This window comes from Oncorhynchus masou, chromosome 28 (genome assembly GCF_036934945.1).
Source record: "Oncorhynchus masou masou isolate Uvic2021 chromosome 28, UVic_Omas_1.1, whole genome shotgun sequence".
NCBI classification, from domain to species: Eukaryota; Metazoa; Chordata; class Actinopteri; order Salmoniformes; family Salmonidae; genus Oncorhynchus; species Oncorhynchus masou.
In genome coordinates, this window is record NC_088239.1 from 79,348,576 (window position 1) to 79,373,315 (window position 24,740).

The window sequence follows — 24,740 nt, forward strand, 5'->3', positions numbered from 1 at the left end:
TGGCTGCATGTTAGCTGATAATGTTTGGCTGTAATGAGCCCTTAACAAAATAGTGTAGTCCTCAATGTATTCTCTCTTTCTAGTTTGTACATGAAAGACATCCAGTGTTCATTCAACTGTTTCCACATAATTAGATATAAACCTCACTTGAACACTAATTGATGACTGGTTGTTAAATTGTACAAATCAAATGAGCCAGTGTACCGTAGGGAGCTGAAGGGATGAGGGCAGCTTGTATTGAGCATTTCTCTCTTCCTGACTCCACTCCCTGTCTAGCCAGAGTCGCTGTCTGTATTTCTCGCTGTCTCGTCTCTGGCAGTTGAGCAGGTTAATCATTTTCTGACCAGAGTTTTAGCTGAGAGAGAATGGCCTTGGGTCCATTCAGTCAGCCCAAAGTCACTCTACCATTAAAGGAGCAGTTCACTATTTTACAATATGTTGTCAGGTGGTTCCTCACCCTGAAAGTAGGCTATGAGTAATCCAAAGTTCGGTTATCTTTAAACAGCCACTACAGTTTTCAGCTAACTTAAAAAAAAAAATATATATATATATATATATATATATATATTTAATATAATATAATCCTGGCCCATAGATGGTTCCTTACCTTGAAAGTAGTCATGTTTTAAAATAGTAAACTACTCCTTTAACAGAGCAACTGGACCTCAACCTTTCTGCCTACCATAATGGGAATATGACTATCATTAATGTAAACAGCTTTGAAGTGCAATCATACACACAGGGAATTTAGGAAATATTTCAGTAAGGGGCCAGGTTCACCCAAGGGGAGGAACGCTGACTGTCAATCATACTACAATATGGCTTTGGGCCCAGGCCAGAAATATAAAAATTGTCCAACAAAAGAGCAAGCTTATTGTTCCTGTTCTGTCCCATTGCCAAACAATCTACACTGAGAACGTGTTGGTTCTCTCTGAAATGGTAATCTCTTAACAATTTGCCTGGCACGAGTGCCACATATCAATTATTTGACTAAACCGAGCCAAATGAAGTGTGGTATTAACCGGTCTAAGTGAAAGACTCTGGAATGTCACAGATGGCATTCCACAGCTTCCCCGACGAAGGCCCGGCAGAATGGGAACAGATTTCTGGGATTTGGCTGAGAGGGGGGGGTCTAATTAGCTGTCTTCTGCTTCTGGGGGGGGGGGGGCAGACAATGGCTCTTTTGTTTTGCCGGCAACTCCGCCGGTATCCTCCAGCGGGAACTCGAAGAATGCTGGAATGCGGTGCTCTCTCCATCCAATCATCTGTCATCATCATCTAGTCATGGACTCGCTGCTTGATCAGCCCCCCACCTGCTTCATCAAGTCTATGGAGAGTTGCTGCCTTGTGGAAATGGGCTGTTCTACTGATATCCACGAGTCTAATGTAGTTCACATGCTGCTGCTTGTTTTCTACGTTTACAGCTACCCTTTGTTAGGCCAACAGTCTGTTATTAGAAAGCCTACAATTTTTTTAATTTTTATTTTATTTTTTCACCTTTATTTAACCAGGTAGGCTAGTTGAGAACAAGTTCTCATTTACAACTGCGACCTGACCAAGATAAAGCATAGCAGTGTGAACAGACAACAGAGTTACACATGGAGTAAACAATTAACAAGTCGATTGAAGTCACAGAAAAAAAAGTCTATATACATTGTGTGCAAAAGGCATGAGGAGGAACGCGAATAATTACAATTTTGCAGATTAACACTGGAGTGATAAATGATCAGATGGTCATGTACAGGTAGAGAGATTGGTGTGCAAAAGAGCAGAAAAGTAAATAAATATAAACAGTATGGGGATGAGGTAGGTCAAATTGGGTGGGCTATTTACCGATAGACTATGTACAGCTGCAGCAATCGGTTACCTGCTCAGATAGCAGGTGTTTGAAGTTGGTGAGAGAGATAAAAGTCTCCAACTTCAGCGATTTTTTTTTTTTTTTTTTTTTTTTTGCAATTCGTTCCAGTCACAGGCAGCAGAGAATCTTAGTGTTACACATTTTTTACCACAAGACAAAAGGTAGAGCCCAAAAGGACCCACTTGAGGTATCAAAAGGTGCAGAGTTTTTTTTTTCTCAGGAAGGCCAAAGTGACAGTACCAACAAATGTTGGTTCAGGGGCAAATAGAAGCTCAAAGGGCCCCTAACTGGACAAATAAACCTTTGGCACTGTCATTACTGTCCCTTGTGACATAAGGGAACACATTCCTCCTCCCACTGCCTCAATGCTGGGATTGTTTGCGTTTGTCATTAACTGCGGTATGCCACTTCACTTCCCCATAGAGCAATGAGAAGGCCTCTGCTAATCCAATGAACCACGGTCATTCTGTGTCAAGAAGGTTCTTTTCTAAATGCTTTCAATGTTTTGAAAAGGAGGTTCTAAAGGAAAAAAATGTATAGACAGTCAACAAAGGTCTTGATCAGTATCCATGGTATTTCAATGGTGAAAACTAGGGACACCTGAGAAAAATGTATGCTAGATGGATGAACCCAAGGGCATATTGAAGGTGGTTATTCTTTATGATATGTATCCCAGATGAGTTTCCTTCCTCCCTGGCAGCTCAGTTTGGGTGATACACCAACCAGGCCAAGAAAATTCTCCAATGTGGAATAAATGGGGGCAGTTGGCAACCCAGCACATTATTGTGGCTGACTGAGTGTTTTCTCTCCCCCACCAGGCAGAGGCAGAGGTGGCCTCCCTAAACAGACGTATCCAGCTGGTAGAGGAGGAGTTGGACAGGGCCCAGGAGAGACTGGCCACTGCGCTGCAGAAGCTGGAGGAGGCCGAGAAGGCTGCAGACGAGAGCGAGAGGTGGGACTTCCATCTCCTGTTTTAGGTTGTGCATCCGATTCATGCCAAATGTTACAACACCTGGATAGGTATTTTACGTGTCCGCTAACCACATCATATGTTCTAGCAGTCTGATGCCCGACTGCACAGTTAATGACGTGGCATGCAACCATTGGTTGATGCATGCAACGTCTGAGCAGAGGAGCACCACCATAGTTCAGCCATTCTGCTCTAGAGCAGGGTTCCCCAGTTCTTCCAGAATAGGAATTAGGAAGAAGTAGTAAGAAGAAACGCTAGCCAAGACATTCAACAAGCCCTGCTAGTTTTTCAGAATTTCCTTCAGCAGTTACTATTAGCATTGAAACATAACAGAGTGGACAGGTCAAAGTATTTTTGATATTAAAGAAAGTACACAACGAAAGTATGTTCCAAACCCCCCCCATCACCCATGACTACTCTCTGTCCTGTTGCCTGTGGTGTCCCCCAGAGGAATGGTGATGGAGAACGGAGATGAAGGTCCATACTGTAGCTAACCCTGTGGTGTTGTTTCTCCAGAGGAATGAAGGTGATAGAGAACAGGGCGTCAAAGGACGAGGAGAAGATGGAGATCCAGGAGATGCAGCTAAAGGAAGCCAAGCACATTGCTGAGGAGGCCGACAGGAAGTACGAGGAGGTGGGTGTCCTTCTGCCCTAAAGTATCGTTGAGTTCCAGGGTGTCTTTTTTTTTAAAGGTTGCTATATCATGTTTACTATAGTTTCTGAGACGTTACCTTTGACACACAGTGCAACGTGCCCATTGACTAAAGCCAGACTACTGTAGAGCCATGTCATACGCTGGAATCCACCACTTTTCATAATTTTGTAGCCCCTTTAACAAGCATATCAACATTTTATTTGATTTAAGATTGTTTGGAAAATGGAAGCTGTTGTGTTCCCTTGACGGTAGCGTTGACACCTGTGGTGTTTCTCTATAACAGTACAGACATATGCCCACACTGCATACCCCTTTCTCCTCTGTAGTAGCAGGCTAAACTGATGCATGTCAGATCAAAGGAGGCCTCTGTGGAGGCCCCCCATCCGTACCTCTGCCTAGACTTCATTATCCTATCATAACAAGATGCATTTCCAAGTATTCTATCAGGTCTTGAACATACTGTTTGGTCTTTTGCTTCCCCCGATATATTTTATTTTCAATGCCTGTATGTGTTCTGTGGAAAACTCATAATTTCTACAGTAAATTTGTAGATTTCAGCATAACCCCACACTCTTTGGCTGTTTCCCAGGCTCCTGGACTAAAAAGCAAGATCGATCTCTGTTGAATGTGATTTTTGTCCAGGATTAGGCTTAATCTGGCTCCTGGAATCCGGCCACGTAGTGTAGAGCTAAATCTAGCTTGCTTAGCTAAGGTCATACATACACAGGTACCATGGTATAGGGTGATGTTTACCCTAGATGCTGATCCTGGGCCAGTTCAGCATTTTCCCCACTAATGGTTAATGTTAGGATTGGGGAAGGGGAAGCTGATCCTAGATCTGTACCTAGGGGGTACTGATTAGCAGTTTAGCCTGTAGCATATGTTGATTGCTCATGGCCTGTGGCTTAGACCTGGAGGTCACATGAGCCCACATCCCAGAGGATTACACTGACAGACAAAGTAGCCGTCTAATGGATTTATACAGAATGAGACCTGTCATTGACCGCTCTCCCTCGATCTCTCTCACTAACACCCAGCCAGTCTAGTGCCCTTCCCCACTGAGGGCACCAGCTGCACCCTGGGAGCTGGCCACACATTTGATCATGGGGGTTGTAGACCTGCCACTTCTGGTATATAGGCCTACGGTATGTTGGTTCATCCTATGGGGGTTATAGGCCTACGGTATGTTGGTTCATCCTATGGGGGTTATAGGCCTACGGTATGTTGGTTCATCCTATGGGGGTTATAGGCCTACGGTATGTTGGTTCATCCTATGGGGGTTATAGGCCTACGGTATGTTGGTTCATCCTATGGGGGTTATAGGCCTACGGTATGTTGGTTCATCCTATGGGGGTTATAGGCCTACGGTATGTTGATTCATCCTATGGGGGTTATAGGCCTACGGTATGTTGGTTCATCCTATGGGGGTTATAGGCCTACGGTATGTTGGTTCATCCTATGGGGGTTATAGGCCTACGGTATGTTGGTTCATCCTATGGGGGTTATAGGCCTACGGGATGTTGGTTCATCCTATGGGGGTTATAGGCCTATGGGATGTTGGTTCATCCTATGGGGGTTATAGGCCTACGGGATGTTGGTTCATCCTATGGGGGTTATAGGCCTACGGGATGTTGGTTCATCCTATGGGGGTTATAGGCCTACGGTATGTTGGTTCATCCTATGGGGGTTATAGGCCTACGGTATGTTGGTTCATCCTATGGGGGTTATAGGCCTACGGTATGTTGGTTCATCCTATGGGGGTTATAGGCCTACGGTATGTTGGTTCATCCTATGGGGGTTATAGGCCTACGGTATGTTGGTTCATCCTATGGGGGTTATAGGCCTACGGTATGTTGGTTCATCCTATGGGGGTTATAGGCCTACGGTATGTTGGTTCATCCTATGGGGGTTATAGGCCTACGGTATGTTGGTTCATCCTATGGGGGTTATAGGCCTACGGGATGTTGGTTCATCCTATGGGGGTTATAGGCCTACGGGATGTTGGTTCATCCTATGGGGGTTATAGGCCTACGGGATGTTGGTTCATCCTATGGGGGTTATAGGCCTACGGTATGTTGGTTCATCCTATGGGGGTTATAGGCCTACGGTATGTTGGTTCATCCTATGGGGGTTATAGGCCCTACGGGATGTTGGTTCATCCTATGGGGGTTATAGGCCTACGGTATGTTGGTTCATCCTATGGGGGTTATAGGCCCTACGGGATGTTGGTTCATCCTATGGGGGTTATAGGCCCTACGGGATGTTGGTTCATCCTATGGGGGTTATAGGCCTACGGTATGTTGGTTCATCCTATGGGGGTTATAGGCCTACGGGATGTTGGTTCATCCTATGGGGGTTATAGGCCTACGGGATGTTGGTTCATCCTATGGGGGTTATAGGCCTACGGGATGTTGGTTCATCCTATGGGGGTTATAGGCCTACGGTATGTTGGTTCATCCTATGGGGGTTATAGGCCTACGGTATGTTGGTTCATCCTATGGGGGTTATAGGCCTCATCCGGTATGTTGGTTCATCCTATGGGGGTTATAGGCCTACGGTATGTTGGTTCATCCTATGGGGGTTATAGGCCTACGGTATGTTGGTTCATCCTATGGGGGTTATAGGCCTACGGTATGTTGGTTCATCCTATGGGGGTTATAGGCCTACGGGATGTTGGTTCATCCTATGGGGGTTATAGGCCTACGGGATGTTGGTTCATCCTATGGGGGTTATAGGCCTACGGTATGTTGGTTCATCCTATGGGGGTTATAGGCCTACGGTATGTTGGTTCATCCTATGGGGGTTATAGGCCTACGGTATGTTGGTTCATCCTATGGGGGTTATAGGCCTACGGGATGTTGGTTCATCCTATGGGGGTTATAGGCCTACGGTATGTTGGTTCATCCTATGGGGGTTATAGGCCTACGGTATGTTGGTTCATCCTATGGGGGTTATAGGCATTTTATCTTTTTTTTTTTTGCTCTTTTTTTAACCCACCGCTACCGCCCCTCATCGTAAGATCTTTTTATTACATTTTTATTTAATGATTTCTCTTAAATTCTTAAATCTCTTGGGTTTTTTCCCTCCCTCTTCATTTTGTTTTTGACTATTGAATGTACTGGTCAATACAGAATTTAGTTTGACGTGTTTTGATGCTTGTGCCAGCTTGAAGGTCTGTTTCTGCACGTTCTTCGTGCCACCATCTCTGTTCAGATGTTGCATGGGAATAGTTTTGTGTGTGTTGGAAGTTATTGGAAGTGTTTGGCCTGTGTACTTTAATGTGTGTTTTGTATGACTACAGGTGGCCCGTAAGCTGGTGATCCTTGAGGGTGACCTTGAGCGCTCTGAGGAGCGTGCTGAGGTGGCTGAGGCGTAAGTTTACCCTCCTTCATTGCTGACACACAAATGGCACCGTATTCCCTTTTTATAGTGCACTACTTTTGACCCGGTCCCATAGGGCTCTGGTCAAAAGTAGTGCACTATATAGGGAATAGGGTGCCAATATCCATGTCTTGGTCCCTATTCTCCACCCTTTTCTAGAAGTGTGAACTTGCACACTTCCCATCAGGGATTTAACAGCAAATGATTGATGTAAGCATCGGCTGGAGTGAGTTTTCACCTTTTTAAAGTTCATCCAATCAAGTGTACGCTTTGGGAGAAGGGTGGCGAATCAAAACGCAGTGCTGGACATCGCACTTAAAAACTTTGTTAAAACCAACAAATTACTCGTATTTCAGTTCCATTGAAATGTGGTTGTTTAGGCAAATGTGGTGTTTTAATGTGAAAGACATGTTGATGGTTCATGCGTAGACTTTACTAGCCCCATCACTTATTTACTTGAGCACATTTGGGAATTGATGCATATATTTTTATCAAGGCGTGTCGCACCTAACCATCTAATGCATTTTGAAATATACATTGATGAGGCCTCTTCTGATATGGTTAATATTAATTTGACTTGTTGCATGGACCCACCTTCCTGTTAATACAATTACCCATGATTGGATGGCAACTGAAACAAGCTAATGACCTCCGTGGGTGTATTGATTTCGATTGGCTTAACAACGGAGAGTCCAGTGGCCGTCCCTGACTGACAACAAAACATATATTTATTCCCAGGTAGTCCCATGATACACATGACACTAATGTCCTAACCTCGTCCACCAGCAGTCTCTCTTTCTGTCGAACAGTCTGTTCTCACAGCGCCTCAGAACGGAACTTGACTGGATGTCTATGGCAGAAGTGGATTCTTTGTTGTTTTTTTAACTCTGGTTTTAGTTGGCTAATCTATGTCCATCGCCACCTAGCACAGGGATGGGCAACTCAGATGTGGGTGGGGGCCACATTAAACTGGACTCCATCATGATGGGCTGCAGTGGCTCGTGGGTCTGCGACCATGCTTCCTACAAGTTTAGTTAGCTGGCCTCGAGACTAATTACATTTTTTAGCTGACATGGGCTAATTGAGTGACTGATGCACAACCAAATTTCGAAATTCCACCTTGTATATTCTATTATTCTAACTCTCAACTTTAAGTTGATACCCCAACTGAATTCCCAATTATTATTTTTCTTCTAATTTTGTTTGGTCCGCGAGACTACATTGGTCCATAACCATTAAACCCCCCTTACATTGTGATTTTAACAAGGAAAAGTTTTGAGTTTGGAAAATCCTAAAGTACTCAGAAGTAGTTTTCACATATAAATGTTATATGCCCTAACTCAGAATAAATTGGGCTTCCAATTTGGTCAATAATATGGTCAATGTAGCCTCCCGGGTGGTTAAGGGCGCTGTACTGCAGCGCCAGCTGTGCCACCAGAGACTGGGTTCGCGCCCAGGCTCTGTCGTAACCCGGCCGCGACCGGGAGGTCCGTGGGGCGACGCACAATTGACCTAGCGTCGTCCGGGTTAGGGAGGGTTTGGCCAGTAGGGATATCCTTGTCTCATCGCGCACCAGCAACTCCTGTGGCGGGCTGGGCGCAGTGCACGCTAACCAAGGTTGCCAGGTGCACGGTGTTTCCTCCGACACATTGGTGCGGCTGGCTTCCGGGTTGGATGCGCGCTGTGTTAAGAAGCAGTGCGGCTTGGTTGGGTTGTGGGGATGCATGACTTTCAACCTTCGTCTCTCCTGAGCCCGTACGGGAGTTGTAGCGATGAGACAAGATAGTAGCTAGTAACAATTGGGGAGAAAAAAGGGGTTAAAAAATAATATGTGGGAATTTTCCCATATGTGGGAAGCTAACCCTTACCCGTGTGGGAGACGAGACGATGGGATACACTAACCACAACTGGCACCTGGATGTGTGTGTTCTCTCCCCTGTGTTTTATGTAATGCATGCCTGAATCCAACACCACCAACACCCCTCCACCTGGGATCACCTTGTGTGTGGGTTCCCTGACCCCTCCTGCCCCCACTTCCTACACCCCTACCTACCTGACTGTGGACTAACCCAGTCGAGTCAGGGAGCTGGAGGAAGAGCTTAGACTCATGGACCAGAATTTGAAGTCCATGATGTGCGGAGAGGATGAGGTACTGTCTGCCCCCCCCCCATACCAGGACAAACGTCTTGGTTCCAAACCGCTTTACAACCTGCTTCCTTTCTCCTCTCCTCCGCTCCTCTGGCTTATGCCCTTGACCTGTCCCTCCAAGCCTCTCTGCCTTGCAGCTGTGCTCCATGGAGGGCTCCCCTGGTGGTTGACGTGACAGTATTGTTGTGGTACGAAAGGACCAATGTCCTACAAGCCATACTGTCCCTCACCATATCTTCAACCTGAAGCCAATGGGATCCTTGATGTGATACTTGAGATTGAGGCATACAGATTATACAAGTATGGATTTTAGACACTTGTTTGTATATTTCCTATACTTAGAGTATATGATTTTATCTGTCAGATATTATCCATCAAGGATCCTGATTTAACCCTCCCATCTGATGGGTAGGTAACATTAACCCCTTCAGGTAAGTGTGACATTAACCCCTTCAGGTAGGTTTTATTCTCCAACCAACGCACTCTCCCTAATAGGCACTGGGTTGGAGTATCTAGACCAGGGTCTCCTTGGTCGTGTCCTCTCCTCCCTCTCAAAACGCTCTCACTCTCTCCTTTCTTTTCCCTCATTTTCCTCCCTCCCTCCTGCTGTTGCACAGTAAATCTGGTGATCTTGAGGAAGAGTTGAAAAATGTCACCAACAACTTGAAGTCTCTGGAGGCCCAGGCTGAGAAGGTACTGTAGGAGAGGGGAAGTAAGCTGGGCCCGAAGGTCAGATACGATGCAGGATAGTCCAGCTGGATAAAACACACAGTCTTAGTGTAGGATATCTAGCTATAATCCATGTTTATTTGTTATATGTGCAGAATACAGCGTAGTGTCAAAATAAATAGTTACACACAAGCAATCTTCTCAAACAGTGCTGCATCTATAAAGTTATCTATATACTTTTTTAAATCCATAACATTGATTTTAAAAAGTGTAGGAATTGAACTGTAGTCCAGGCATAACGTTAGATGGGTGTAAAATACATTTGAAAGCAGAAGATTATGATTGAGGCGAGTTTGATGGTTTGTTCTTAGGACCCGCTTGCATTATGACAAGCCTACGCTGAGACTTTAGCTAGCCCTCTTTGCTTTGTTTTCCTAGCCAACCTTTCAGCTCTTGCGTTTTAGCCCTCCTCTCCCTAGCCAACCTTTCAGCTCTTGTGTCGTAGTCTCCTCTTCTCCCTAGCCAACCTTTCAGCTCTTGTGTCGTAGTCTCCTCTTCTCCCTAGCCAACCTTTCAGCTCTTGTGTCGTAGTCTCCTCTTCTCCCTAGCCAACCTTTCAGCTCTTGTGTCGTAGTCTCCTCTTCTCCCTAGCCAACCTTTCAGCTGTTGTTGTAGCCCTCCTCATTTTCATGAATGGAATCTTTATCCCAATAGTGTTTACTTTAGTGGATGTGAACAGTAGGCTATTAATTGAATGCTACACTGTAGACGTTGTCATATTCAATATACATTTATGTATATATTCTGTCTATATTTCAACTAGAATACTGCCGTATATTCTAAGTTGTGAATGTTTAAGGAGAAGCTCTCGTCATAGCTCTTGTGCTAATGTGAATCTCCATTATTTCACTTCTAGTATTCACAAAAGGAGGACAAATATGAAGAAGAAATCAAAGTTCTTACCGACAAACTTAAAGAGGTGGGTACTGTAGGGTCACCATATCTAATATTTTAGTATGAATGGTTGTTCAAATGGTATCTTAAAGCCTCTTATCTTCCTCCCACTCTTATGCAACCTAATGTTAACCAAGATATTACGTATGTAACTTGGTGCTTGGAAAAAATGTATTTGAAAAGCATTGTGCTAAGATGCTTCCCCCCCCCCCCCCACCACCCCCAGGCTGAGACCCGTGCTGAGTTTGCAGAGAGGTCTGTGGCTAAGCTGGAGAAAACCATTGATGATTTGGAAGGTACGTTTTCAACGCTCCTTTCATTCACAACCATTAACACCTCTTGGAGTTCCCAGGAGCTGATGTCACTAACTGCATTTTCAGTGACCCATTCACTTTACCTGAATCCCAAATGGCACCCTAATCCCTGTATAGTGCACTTCGTTTGACCAGCGCCCTATGGGGGGGGGGCATTTGGACTCACTCTTATGTTTCCTTTGTGATAGTGTCACAGACGTTTCACTAACAGAGAGATTTGCCCCTATAACCATGAGTTGTAACACTGAAGCCTGTTGGGTACCCTCGCATGACTTGTTAGTAGTGTATTATAGCATTAGGTAACATACCTGTATGTTTCAATCATTAATAAAGACTCTTAATAGTCGAGCAGCGTTGTAGATAGTCATTTACAATTTACCTTCCAACTTTGAGTACCGTTAGAAACAGAGGAGCGCCGATGTGAATGGATTTTTTTTAAATATGGGTTTAATAGGTTAACCAATTAATTGGTAGATGAACCCCCATTAACCTGGCTCTGTTGTCCAGGTATCTAATTAGAACAGATTGCAGTTGAAATCAACGATGGGCAACTATGGTTGGTATGGTTGTGCCAGATAGACAAATGTGTAGATTCTGAGGAATAATAGTCTGCCTGTAAGGCTGCTTTACACAGGCAGCCTATAATACAGAACTTTTTCCAGTAGCCGGTCTTTTGACCAATCAGATCAGCTCCTTTGCCAATAATTGGGTAAAAGATCAGAGTTTGGCTGCCTGTATGATTGCAGCCGAACTGTGGAGCCACAGCTTCACTTTCGATTGCATATCCTGTCTGGTTATTATTATAATTATTTAACCTTTATTTAACTATACAAGTCAGTTACATTTACATTTAAGTCATTTGGCAGACGCTCTTATCCAGAGCGACTTACAAATTGGTGAATTCACCTTATGACATCCAGTGGAACAGCCACTTTACAATTAGTGCATCTAAATCATTTAAGGGGGGGTGAGAAGGATTACTATATCCTATCCTAGGTATTCCTTAAAGAGGTGGGGTTTCAGGTGTCTCCGGAAGGTGGTGATTGACTCCGCTGACCTGGCGTCGTGAGGGAGTTTGTTCCACCATTGGGGGGCCAGAGCAGCGAACAGTTTTGACTGGGCTGAGCGGGAACTATACTTCCTCAGTGGTAGGGAGGCGAGCAGGCCAGAGGTGGATGAACGCAGTGCCCTTGTTTGGGTGTAGGGCCTGATCAGAGCCTGGAGGTACTGCGGTGCCGTTCCCCTCACAGCTCCGTAGGCAAGCACCATGGTCTTGTAGCGGATGCGAGCTTCAACTGGAAGCCAGTGGAGAGAGCGGAGGAGCGGGGTGACGTGAGAGAACTTGGGAAGGTTGAACACCAGACGGGCTGCGGCGTTCTGGATGAGTTGTAGGGGTTTAATGGCACAGGCAGGGAGCCCAGCCAACAGCGAGTTGCAGTAATCTAGACGGGAGATGACAAGTGCCTGGATTAGGACCTGCGCCGCTTCCTGTGTGAGGCAGGGTCGTACTCTGCGGATGTTGTAGAACATGAACCTACAGGAACGGGCCACCGCCTTGATGTTAGTTGAGAACGACAGGGTGTTGTCCAGGATCACGCCAAGGTTCTTAGCGCTCTGGGAGGAGGACACAATGGAGTTGTCAACCGTGATGGCGAGATCATGGAACGGGCAGTCCTTCCCCGGGAGGAAGAGCAGCTCCGTCTTGCCGAGGTTCAGCTTGAGGTGGTGATCCGTCATCCACACTGATATGTCTGCCAGACATGCAGAGATGCGATTCACCACCTGGTCATCAGAAGGGGGAAAGGAGAAGATTAATTGTGTGTCGTCTGCATAGCAATGATAGGAGAGACCATGTGAGGTTATGACAGAGCCAAGTGACTTGGTGTATAGCGAGAATAGGAGAGGGCCTAGAACAGAGCCCTGGGGGACACCAGTGGTGAGAGCGCGTGGCGAGGAGACAGATTCTCGCCACGCCACCTGGTAGGAGCGACCTGTCAGGTAGGACGCAATCCAAGCGTGGGCCGCGCCGGAGATGCCCAACTCGGAGAGGGTGGAGAGGAGGATCTGATGGTTCACAGTATCGAAGGCAGCCGATAGGTCTAGAAGGATGAGAGCAGAGGAGAGAGAGTTAGCTTTAGCAGTGCGGAGCGCCTCCGTGATACAGAGAAGAGCAGTCTCAGTTGAATGACTAGTCTTGAAACCTGACTGATTTGGATCAAGAAGGTCATTCTGAGAGAGATAGCGGGAGAGCTGGTCAAGGACGGCACGTTCAAGAGTTTTGGAGAGAAAAGAAAGAAGGGATACTGGTCTGTAGTTGTTGACATCGGAGGGATCGAGTGTAGGTTTTTTCAGAAGGGGTGCAACTCTCGCTCTCTTGAAGACGGAAGGGACGTAGCCAGCGGTCAGGGATGAGTTGATGAGCGGGGTGAGGTAAGGGAGAAGGTCTCCGGAAATGGTCTGGAGAAGAGAGGATAGGGTCAAGCGGGCAGGTTGTTGGGCGGCCGGCCGTCACAAGAAGCGAGATTTCATCTGGAGAGAGAGGGGAGAAAGAGGTCAGAGCACAGGGTAGGGCAGTGTGAGCAGAACCAGCGGTGTCGTTTGACTTAGCAAACGAGGATCGGATGTCGTCGACCTTCTTTTCAAAATGGTTGACGAAGTCATCTGCAGAGAGGGAGAGGGGGGGGAGGATTCAGGAGGGAGGAGAAGGTGGCAAAGAGCTTCCTAGGGTTAGAGGCAGATGCTTGGAATTTAGAGTGGTAGAAAGTGGCTTTAGCAGCAGAGACAGAGGAGGAAAATGTAGAGAGGAGGGAGTGAAAGGATGCCAGGTCCGCAGGGAGGCGAGTTTTCCTCCATTTCCGCTCGGCTGCCCGGAGCCCTGTTCTGTGAGCTCGCAATGAGTCGTCGAGCCACGGAGCGGGAGGGGAGGACCGAGCCGGCCTGGAGGATAGGGGACATAGAGAGTCAAAGGATGCAGAAAGGGAAGAGAGGAGGGTTGAGGAGGCAGAATCAGGAGATAGGTTGGAGAAGGTTTGAGCAGAGGGAAGAGATGATAGGATGGAAGAGGAGAGAGTAGCGGGGGAGAGGGAGCGAAGGTTGGGACGGCGCGATACCATCCGAGTAGGGGCAGTGTGGGAAGTGTTGGATGAGAGCGAGAGGGAAAAGGATACAAGGTAGTGGTCGGAGACTTGGAGGGGAGTTGCAATGAGGTTAGTGGAAGAACGGCATCTAGTAAAGATGAGGTCGAGCGTATTGCCTGCCTTGTGAGTAGGGGGGGAAGGTGAGAGGGTGAGGTCAAAAGAGGAGAGGAGTGGAAAGAAGGAGGCAGAGAGGAATGAGTCAAAGGTAGACGTGGGGAGGTTAAAGTCGCCCAGGACTGTGAGAGGTGAGCCGTCCTCAGGAAAGGAGCTTATCAAGGCATCAAGCTCATTGATGAACTCTCCGAGGAACCTGGAGGGCGATAAATGATAAGGATGTTAAGTTTGAAAGGGCTGGTAACTGTGACAGCATGGAATTCAAAGGAGGCGATAGACAGATGGGTAAGGGGAGAAAGAGAGAATGACCACTTGGGAGAGATGAGGATCCCGGTGCCACCACCCCGCTGACCAGAAGCTCTCGGGGTGTGCGAGAACACGTGGGCGGACGAAGAGAGAGCAGTAGGAGTAGCAGTGTTATCTGTGGTGATCCATGTTTCCGTCAGTGCCAAGAAGTCGAGGGACTGGAGGGAGGCATAGGCTGAGATGAACTCTGCCTTGTTGGCCGCAGATCGGCAGTTCCAGAGGCTACCGGAGACCTGGAACTCCACGTGGGTCGTGCGCGCTGGGACCACCAGATTAGGGTGGCCGCGGCCACGCGGTGTGGAGCGTTTGTATGGTCTGTGCAGAGAGGAGAGAACAGGGATAGATAGACACATAGTTGACAGGCTACAGAAGAGGCTACGCTAATGCAAAGGAGATTGGAATGACAAGTGGACTACACGTCTCGAATGTTCAGAAAGTTAAGCTTACGTAGCAAGAATCTTATTGACTGAAATGATTGAAATGATACAGTACTGCTGGAGTAGGCTAGCTGGCAGTGGCTGCGTTGTTGACTTTGTAGGCTAGCTGGCAGTGGCTGCGTTGTTGACACTACACTAATCAAGTCGTTCCGTCGAGTGTAATAGTTTCTACAGTGCTGCTATTCGGGGGCTAGCTGGCTAGCTAGCAGTGTTGTTTACGTTACGTTACGTTAAAAGAACGACAATAGCTGGCTAGCTAACCTAGAAAATCGCTCTAGACTACACAATTGTCTTAGATACAGACGGCTATGTAGCTAGCTAGCTACGATCAAACAAATCAAACCGTTGTACTGTAATGAAGTGAAATGAAAATGTGATACTACCTGTGGAGCGAAGCGGAATGTTGACCGGGTTGTTGAAGTTCTATTGGTAGACGTTGGCTAGCTGTTGGCTAGCTAGCTAGCAGTATCTCCTACGTTAAGGACGACAAATAGCTGGCTAGCTAACCTCGGTAAATTAAGATAATCACTCTAAGTCTACACACTCTAAACTACACAATTATCTTGGATACGAAGACAGCAAAGACAACTATGTAGCTAGCTAACACCACACTAATCGAGTCGTTCAGTTGAGTGTAATAGTTTCTACAGTGCTGGTAGACGGTGGACGTTAGCTAGCTGCTGGGCAGATAGCAGTGTAGACTAAGTTATTTACAATGACGGCCTCATAACCCGGACGACGCTGGGCCAATTGTGCACCGCCCTATGGGACTCCCAATCACGGCTGGTTGCGATACAGCCTGGAATTGAACCAGGGTCTGTAGTGACTCCACTAGCACTGAGATGCAATGCCTTAGACCGCTGCGCCACTCGGGAGCCCTTGGTGTTGCCTTATCTTATATTGATCAGTTTGAGTGATCGATTCGATCCTATAAGAAAGGTTAGATTTGAGTTGTAGTACTTGGACTACAAGCAAGTTGGAGTCTTCCAAGGTTTTGCCTTATTTCTTATTTACGTAAGGGTGTTGTCGATTCATCCACAGTTACTCAATCAAATTGGTGGTTATTTAGCAATGAGAATGGGCTTGTTGTGGAGAGCTTAATGTCTTGTTGTGTTTTGGCAGACTTTGGAAATGTCATGTGTGAGTAGGTGTAATCTGGTGTGTTGAAGTGGAACAAGGCCGTTCAGTAGGTGTTATCTGGTGTTCAAGGAGGTTGAAGTGGAAGAAGGCTGTCCAGTAGGTGTTATCTGGTGTTGTTGAAGTGGAACAAGGCCGTTCAGTAGGTGTTATCTGGTGTTCAAGGAGGTTGAAGTGGAAGAAGGCTGTCCAGTAGGTGTTATCTGGTGTTGTTCAAGGAGTTTGAATTATTGATGTGACTTAACTTTTAAACAAAATTGGGATCCTTAACTCTAAGAGGACCCCCCCCCCCCTAAAGTTAGAATCTCAGCCTGGGGGAAGTTGTGGAATTTAAAGAGAACCAGAGGAAGAAGTGAACTTTAGGCTACTTTGGTGAATTTGTGAGGCATGCACGACAAGTTACCAAGAGATATCCTCACCATGGGTTGTTTTCTTCTGCCTTCCCCCTCAGCTCTCTCTCGAGCTGGCCTGCCTGGGGCATATTCATTACACCCATTTATGTTGCAAAATGTTTCTTAAACAGAAGCAAACAAAACTGTGATGGTCCTACTTGTCCAGTAGAAACTCTGGTTTTAGTTACTGTTTGGACTAGTGACTACACCCCTGCTCTATCTCTTCGCTAATGATGCCAGTGTGTGTTCAGTCTTTGGTCTGTTGCCTGTAGCATATCGTAGCCTATTCATTGATAGGCCCTGCTTGGAAGTTGCGAGACATTGCAAGCCAAGAAATTATGATTTACATTATTCCATTGCGAGACATCTTTTGATTGCCGATAGATAAGCCTAGTGCATGGTTTCCCCAACTCGGTCCTGGGGCCCCCCCCCTGAGTGCACGTTTTGGTTTTTCCCTAGCGTTACACAGCTGATTCAAATAATCAAGTCTTGATGATGATGATGGTTATTTGAATTTGCTGTGTAGTGCTAGGGCAAAAAACAAAATGTGCACCCAGGGGGGTGTGGCCCCAGAACACAGTGTGGGAAACCCTGGCTTAGTGCACGGTTCTGACTGCCTGGTGGCCGACCTGCCTGGTGGCCGACCTGCCTGGTGGCCGACCTGCCTGGTGGCCGACCTGCCTGGTGGCCGACCTGCCTGGTGGCCGACTGGCCGATACTGTGGCCCTCGTTCTCCGTTCCTCCTTAGCGCGCTATGAAAGATGCGAGTGTTTTTGTGTTCTCAGAAGTACGGCAACTCAGCAATCTCCTCCGTTCCAAGAATACTGAATCTTAGGAGTTGATTCCTATTGGAATCTAATCTTGACACTCGACTTGCAAGGAGTCGAGGAATCAATTATTTTGGAGTCGACTCTCCAACACTATGTCATCGTTGTTAACAGTTGGAACAATCAGAGAAAGGCAAGTGACAGAAGTGAAGTCCTGTATGGCAATAACTTTAGAAGTTAAATGAGAAGGAAATGCGAACTCTGCCAGATGGAATTGAGGCTCAGTAATGGTGGTACAGGTGCTTCACCATCGGAAATGGATGCATCGTGAGACCAGTTGCTGCATTGTAAACTCACGTGGAATTTTATGCATTTTTTTCTTATCGTTTTAACGTAAAACTTATTTAAAAATAAATAGCAGTTTAAATGTTAAGATTTAAAAAAATATATATATATTTTAAAAAAATCAATTTGTCACATCCCTAGTTTGAAGTGGAGCATGGCTGTTCAGTTGGTGTTATCTGGTGTTTTGTTTGAGGAATTTGAATTGGAATATGGCTTTTGATGCTGCATGACCCTGATAACCTTGAGTGGATTTGTCTTTTCCTGAAGGATGAGTTTTTTTTAGTTGATTTTTAAACTAGAGTGCGTTGTGTTAACTTTGATTCTGTGTTAAAGATACGCAACTTTATTAATATTCTAACATTTTTGGAATTTGGTTCATATTTTACAAATCTAGAATTTTTGTAACTTATTTGATTGTCAGATTGCTACTGCTGAAGGAATTTGGAGAAGTTATTTTGGATTTTGCATTTTATAATTTCTTTTAGATGTGCATAATCCTTTTTGAAGTTAAGATTTCAGTTCTGACTTTTCTTTTCTTCAACTTTTTTTCTTGTTCTGTTTCCATCTTGTGTGTCTGTCCATCTTTCTGTCCTCTGTGTCCATCCCTCCAGACGAGGTGTACGCTCAGAAGCTGAAGGGTAAAGCCCTCAGTGAGGAGCTTGACCTGGCTCTCAACGACATGACTACTCTCTAGACACTCCCTCACTCTTCCTCCTCCTCTGACACTCTCCACCTTCATCTGGCACCCCTGGGGTTCAGACATCCTCCTCTTCCTCTGACACTCTCCACCTTCATCTGGCACCCCTGGGGTTCAGACTTCCTCCACTTCCTTTCTGTCCTTTTTTTCATTCCACAACTTTTCAGACAGAACTGCGATCTATCTCTCAATACCCTTGGTTACGAAATTTGTATGGCGAATTTGAAAAAAATGTGGTCGTAACTAAGTTTACAAGACTTGCCGATTCAAAATACCAAGGGATATAAATGTGGCCCCAGGAAGATTGCCCCCACCCCCGTCAAACCCATTCCCCCTTTTAGTTCCGCTCCCTACTGTTGTGTCAGGTGTCAGCATTGTTCAGTGATCCTCTTACATTTCTATAGATGTATATAGGAAAACCCACACCCAGTCGTGTTGTCTGGCACGGTGTCCATACCTCTCCAAAGATCTGGGTTAGGTTTGGTCTTCTGTATTGAGATATATACTTGTCCCCTGTTTTCCCTTTCTCTGTAATAAATGTCCTGAAACCGCTCCTGTTTTCTACTGTCATTGTCAGCATTTGGTTTCTCATCATAATCACCTAATAAAGTTTAGGAGGTTGGTGCCGACGATTAGAATCCACAATTTGCCATACCAATATACCTGACTATACTCGGGGTACACGGTGTTTATTAACTACATTTAATATAGCCTACATTTTCTGACTACATTTACCGTTTTTGAGAATTTTAAATATTCAAGATTCATATTCCATTGAATCATAAAATGTTATGATGGAGATACAAGTCATTCGGTGAATTACTTATTTTACGATACAAGGGTATCGGTGTGAGTGAATCTCAATTCAGTACGGTTCCCACCACTCTGTATTATCCATGTTAACATTTCTGTAATTATCTGACCAAACCTGACACAAGGCATCAAACTAAATCTGACCAAAAGAGGTGCAGTTCTGAACAATCCCTCTGATTTCCAACCACTCCCAGTTGAACCAATCTCTTTAATAATTAAGGGAACAGGATATTTAGTTTAAAGTGAGAATGATCCTGTCTAAAGAAACCTGCGGCTCAGTACTTTGGAGAATCTTAAAGGGATTTGTGGTCTCTTTTACCTCCCTTTCTTATCCCCTGACCCCTGACCCCAGCAATATGAATATGTATTGCTTCCTGCTATAGTTGCTTAAAGGAAAATTACACCCCCCCCCAAAAAATTGGTATTTGTTTCATTAGTCTATTATTGAGTCCCAACATGTTTTCCTTGTCAGCAATCAAGTTAAGATTTATATAACTTTCATCAACAATTCATATAGTACAGAAGTCATCCCTGTATTATGCTGCGTTTTGCATTGTATTTTGATAATTACATAACTTGATTGCTGACAGTCCCAAAATGTTTTGCTTATGTCAACAATGGACTAATGAAACAAACTTTCCTTTTAATGTCTTGCAATGATTGTGTTCAATTCAAGACATTTCAAGCATTGTCAAGTGAGCTGTAATTGCTATAGGCGCTGATTTTACCTCTGTCAGATGAAAAAAGCAACTTTCGGCAGTTCTTTTTTCTTGTCTTTCATTGCCCTGTGACCTTTATTGCACTAACCTGTGACCTTTTAACCCTTCCCTCTTTCTCTCCCTCTTTCTCTCTCTGTATCTTCACACTGGCTTTCATTGACTCTTCTGGCACCACAGAACGTTATCACAAGGAGGTGGAGAACAACCGTATCCTCAGTAACGAACTGAGGGTTGTTCTGAACCAATTTAACAGCTGAGTCTGAGACGGAAGCTTCGGCAAACTTCCTTCCACTATCCCACTCTTCCAATATGCACTTGTCTCTGAGTAAACTTGGAACTGATTTCTCATACCCCCTTCTAGAAGGCACTGCTTGTACATTGTTCAGTATGCTGTCATTTAAGGTAGCCAATTCATGAAAATTCAAGTCATAACATTTAAGTAATTTGCAAACATGACATTCAGGTAAATGACCGATCATATAAAACATTTACATTTAATATATCGAAAATCTGTTAAAATTCATCAAGGGAATTGAGTGTGAATGAATTTGCCCCAAACTTGGAATGTTGTGTGTGTGTAATTTGGGTACTGGTAGGGTACAGGTACAGTAATCCCCCCCCCCCCCCCCCCACACACACACACACACCAAAAAAAATGTAACCTTTTCTGTATGAAATTTGGTTCCAAGTTTTTCGGAATTAGGAAAGTTAGTTTTCCACAAACTTGATACTCACTTGCTGCACATTGTAGAGTTCCACTGCTAAGACACGAGGGAGTTTAATGGAGCACTTTAGACTGGACACCATCCCGCACCTGACGTTTTCAAAGCTTTCACAGAATGTGGAACAATTAGCATTTATCTGGAATAATGGTTTTCAGGATGATTATTTATTCAAGAAATACCCAAGTTTGCATATAGGACAGTTTGCTGTAAAACTTCAGATTGTTTGTATGCCGTCTTGCCTATATACTCTAAAGCCTGTAGACTGACATCTATAGATAATGGTATAGCCAAAAAAATATATATATATCATGAAATCTGCCTCGTATCTGGTGAATGTTATACATTTTTTGATTTCAAATGTGTTGCTATTGCTCAGACTCTCTTACATGTATCTATCCAAAGTCAATGATATGTAAACTTAAGCATTACACGCGGGCTTGAAACTACACAGGCTTGTGTATTTCTTTGAATGTAGAGTTTGTAGTTTACTGTGATGAAACATATATTTTGTTTTATCATTAAGTATTATAGTACTTATACACACTAAGTATACACTCTGGGTGCAGTATTACATTTCTGGGTTTAAAGTCTCTACACTTGTCTTCGCTAAAAGTTACCCCATATTATATCCACACCCATTCATTTACATGGATTTCTTTGGGTGTTTCCCCTGTTAAGATTCCCTAAGTAACTTCACTATTTTGCATGGTGTGCTATAGTGATCTTGGCTAATTCCAAGTTGTGCTACATTTACCTAATGACTTTTCACAAGTTAGCTGGGCTAAATATAAACATTTAGCCTTCTTGTATTGACTAGCATTACTTTTATTGCACCAAGTATCTTCACGTTTTAGCTTCCCTCACCACCTGGCCCATTGAGTGGTGTGACAAGCAGAAAGAATCTGCTGTCCTCTGGAAATGCTCCTTTGTACACACTGAAATTGAAACCTCACCTGACATTCTGTGCACACAAGTAGCACTGTCCTCTCCTTGGGTCTGGGAAGGCACTTGTTGTGGTAGCTCACCAACATGTAGAAGACGTCTGAACGAAGAATCAAAACAAAAGTTCATATTCATTTTTTGTTTGTTTATCTAGATTGGCTGTCCAGGAAAGTTTTTAATTCTTGCTTCAATTATATATAACATGGATCTTTTCAACAGCCTCGCTCTGTTTGTATTGTCCACCTGTGCTTCTTAGTGACTACTTTCGCTGTTTTAACTGGCACAAACATATTACTGCAATTTTACGCGAACACACTTGATATATAAATGTGTAAAATACAGTATGCTTTTGAATCATGTTGTTAGATAGTACTGTTCATTTTTTTTATGTCATTGTCCTATTCCTGAGCCAACAGAGCATGCGTGTTGGGGTGCTCACCTGTCCTTTTGTTTTCCCGTCAGAGAAACTGGCTACGGCTAAAGAAGAGAACCTAGACATGCACCAAACGCTGGACCAAACCCTCCTGGAGCTCAACAATCTATAAAGAGAGCTCTGTCTGTCTGGGCCCATGAACAAGAGGCCTAAAACAAAGGCGAAAGAAAAAACACAAAGCTTTCATAATGCTCATTGATACACACTTGACCAAATCCTTTAGTTGACTTGCCCCTTTGGGAACAGGACAGTCTTCACTTGGCTTTAATAGTAGTAAAGGCTTACGAACAAGGCATTCCGTTTAGTTAATGAGGGTCTCTTGCACACATGCTAGTGAATGGCAAATGCATGCTGGCTACAGAAGTTAACATGGTTCAGTATAACAGCAGAACAGCATAGAGTTGAACGATATCGAGATTGCTGTTTGTATTTAGCATGTCAAGTCTTAAAGTTGACATCTCTTTTCTAATCTGACCTCTGAGGCCTCCTTGAAGTGAAATTGCATTTGCTTTACTCTTTAAGCTCTTACCTCAAACTCTTATTTTTTTATTCCAAAATATAAAGTTTTTGTAAACGTTCAAAACAAATAAATGGTAAACATATTCTTTACTTACTGTTTGGTAAGACGTGCCACTCATTGTTTTAATTGAGTATAGTATTTGAGTAGAACTGACCCAAACAGGGAAAAAGACTAGCGTTCACATTTTAATATTTGGACTATTTAGGATAGCAGTTTGTTAAATGTACATCTAGGTTAGTTTATATGGTTCAAAATGACTAGCAAAGGTATCAAATAATGTAATACAAACTAAATACAATGGGGACATTTGATTTCGAACACAGGATTATTTTGACAAAGTTTTTGAATTTTCAAAATGATTTTAGTGACCTTTTGGGGGTTTGGAAAGTAGTCTTAATATTAGAGATGATTTTGGTATTCTAATCATGATGATGTGGTACCTCATGTATTCTAATCATGATGATGTGGTACCTCATGTATTCTAATCATGATGATGTGGTACCTCATGTATTCTAATCATGATGATGTGGTACCTCTTGTATTCTAATCATGATGATGTGGTACCTCATGAATTCTAATCTTGATGATGTGGTACCTCTTGTATTCTAATCATGATGATGTGGTACCGCATGTATTCTAATCATGATGATGTGGTACCGCATGTATTCTAATCATGATGATGTGGTACCTCATGTATTCTAATCATGATGATGTGGTACCTCTTGTATTCTAATCTTGATGATGTGGTACCTCATGAATTCTAATCTTGATGATGTGGTACCTCATGAATTCTAATCATGATGATGTGGTACCTCATGAATTCTAATCATGATGATGTGGTACCTCATTCTAATAATTTGCCTTTTTTTTTTTTGACAAAGATTTTTGAGAATGCCCATAGTTGTTAGAATCTGAAACGTCTCTTAATTTTTGAAACACCCTTTCAATAATTGGCCGGGTTTAACTGTTACATGGTTGTTCCACGAAACGAGTCTTTTTGAGTAGTGTAACTACTTGCTCAACCAGGGCTGGCCCTGTGCTCAACCCAATGTTTTCCCCCACAAAATGGCCAGAAAGAGTAGAACCAGCTCACCTGCTTTTACACTGATTTGATTATTAGATGTTAAATGTTTATTTTTGGGGGGATATTAAATATTTGCCATATTAAAACAAAAGTTCAGGTTACAGGATTGACCTTGAAATGAGGGACATGTTAAGTGGTTTACCTTGCAATGAATCACAAATCACATGAAATAGATAATCTTCCAAATTGACAGTCAAAACAGCCAAATTTACTTGAGGTTAAGTGAGTTAAAATCTGAGAAGTGCGATTGCAGAGGGGCATGTCAAAATGCTGAATGTTGGCACTAACTCTTTTAGTGATATATAAAAATCTAAATGAATTGAATTGTCCATGTCTATATTAAATGGCACTTCATTTAATATGGCAGGCTTTTAAAATCCAATATTGGTGCAACATTTCTACTTAAAATATCAAAGGGATGCAAAAGGGACTCATTTTGTGGAACTACCCTACAGCTGTAAACTTGTTTGGTTGATTTCAAGCTCATGTAATATCTTAATGCACCTGTGTCAATACTTCAGACTTGACACAGGTCACAAGAATGCTTATCGGTCTGAAGGTTTTAATTGGGGGGGACTATTCAATATTCTGGAGGTATTAAAATAATTGTATTAAGGTTTATTACTCATGTATGTATCCTATGCAATGAATCAACTGTATAAGCTCTTAAGATGATTAAAAAAATTGCCAGCAAAATAAATGGTTGTTTTGTACATTTCTTCTAGTATTTCCTTACCAGATTTACAGTGCAACAAAGTCTCAATGCTTATACTTTAGTTTGTTTACAATGGTATGGTGAACTGATCAAGACAACTTTTTGTGGTTTCTTTGAATAATGCTGGCTACCACTTTACCATTTAGTAGAAGTGACCCATTGATGTATCGTCGTAACAATTCTGGTGTAACTGCTTTTGTGTCATGTTTCCGCAGCAACAGGACGGCAGCTCCAGATCAAGTTTGCCCTATGATATTGCCAAAGCATGATGTGCAAACAATGGCAGAAATGTATAACAAGGTTGTACATTTAACCTTTGTCACATCGACGCTGAACATAAATGCAACATGTAAAGTGTTGGTTTAATGAGCTGAATTTAAAGATCACCCCCCCCCCCCCCCCCAAAAAAAAAGCATTCTCACAAAAGGCTTACTTCACAAATGTTGACATCCCTGTTTGTGAGCATTTCTCCGTTGCCAAAACAATCCATCCACCTGACAGGTGTGGC

At 43.9% G+C, this 24,740-nt stretch overlaps 1 protein-coding gene across 15 annotated transcripts in view; it reads left to right on the forward strand.

The window, feature by feature from the left end:
- The window catches only part of tpm2 (tropomyosin 2 (beta)), a 39,374-nt gene extending 15,157 nt beyond the window's left edge, over positions 1 to 24,217 (forward strand). For 2 of the 15 annotated variants that reach the window (XM_064943516.1, XM_064943520.1), the window contains 7 exons: positions 2,677 to 2,810; positions 3,345 to 3,462; positions 6,785 to 6,855; positions 8,938 to 9,013; positions 10,598 to 10,660; positions 10,862 to 10,931; positions 21,943 to 24,217. In XM_064943516.1, the coding sequence (XP_064799588.1) occupies positions 2,677 to 2,810; positions 3,345 to 3,462; positions 6,785 to 6,855; positions 8,938 to 9,013; positions 10,598 to 10,660; positions 10,862 to 10,931; positions 21,943 to 22,025 (615 nt within the window). In that variant the 3' untranslated portion in view covers positions 22,026 to 24,217. Of the gene's footprint in view, positions 1 to 2,676; positions 2,811 to 3,344; positions 3,463 to 6,784; positions 6,856 to 8,937; positions 9,014 to 9,629; positions 9,706 to 10,597; positions 10,661 to 10,861; positions 10,932 to 18,195; positions 18,834 to 19,990; positions 20,398 to 21,942 lie in introns of those variants that run through there. The other 13 variants (XM_064943515.1, XM_064943519.1, XM_064943513.1 and 10 more) reach the window with 10 other exon arrangements.
- The last annotated feature ends 523 nt before the right edge of the window (positions 24,218 to 24,740 follow it).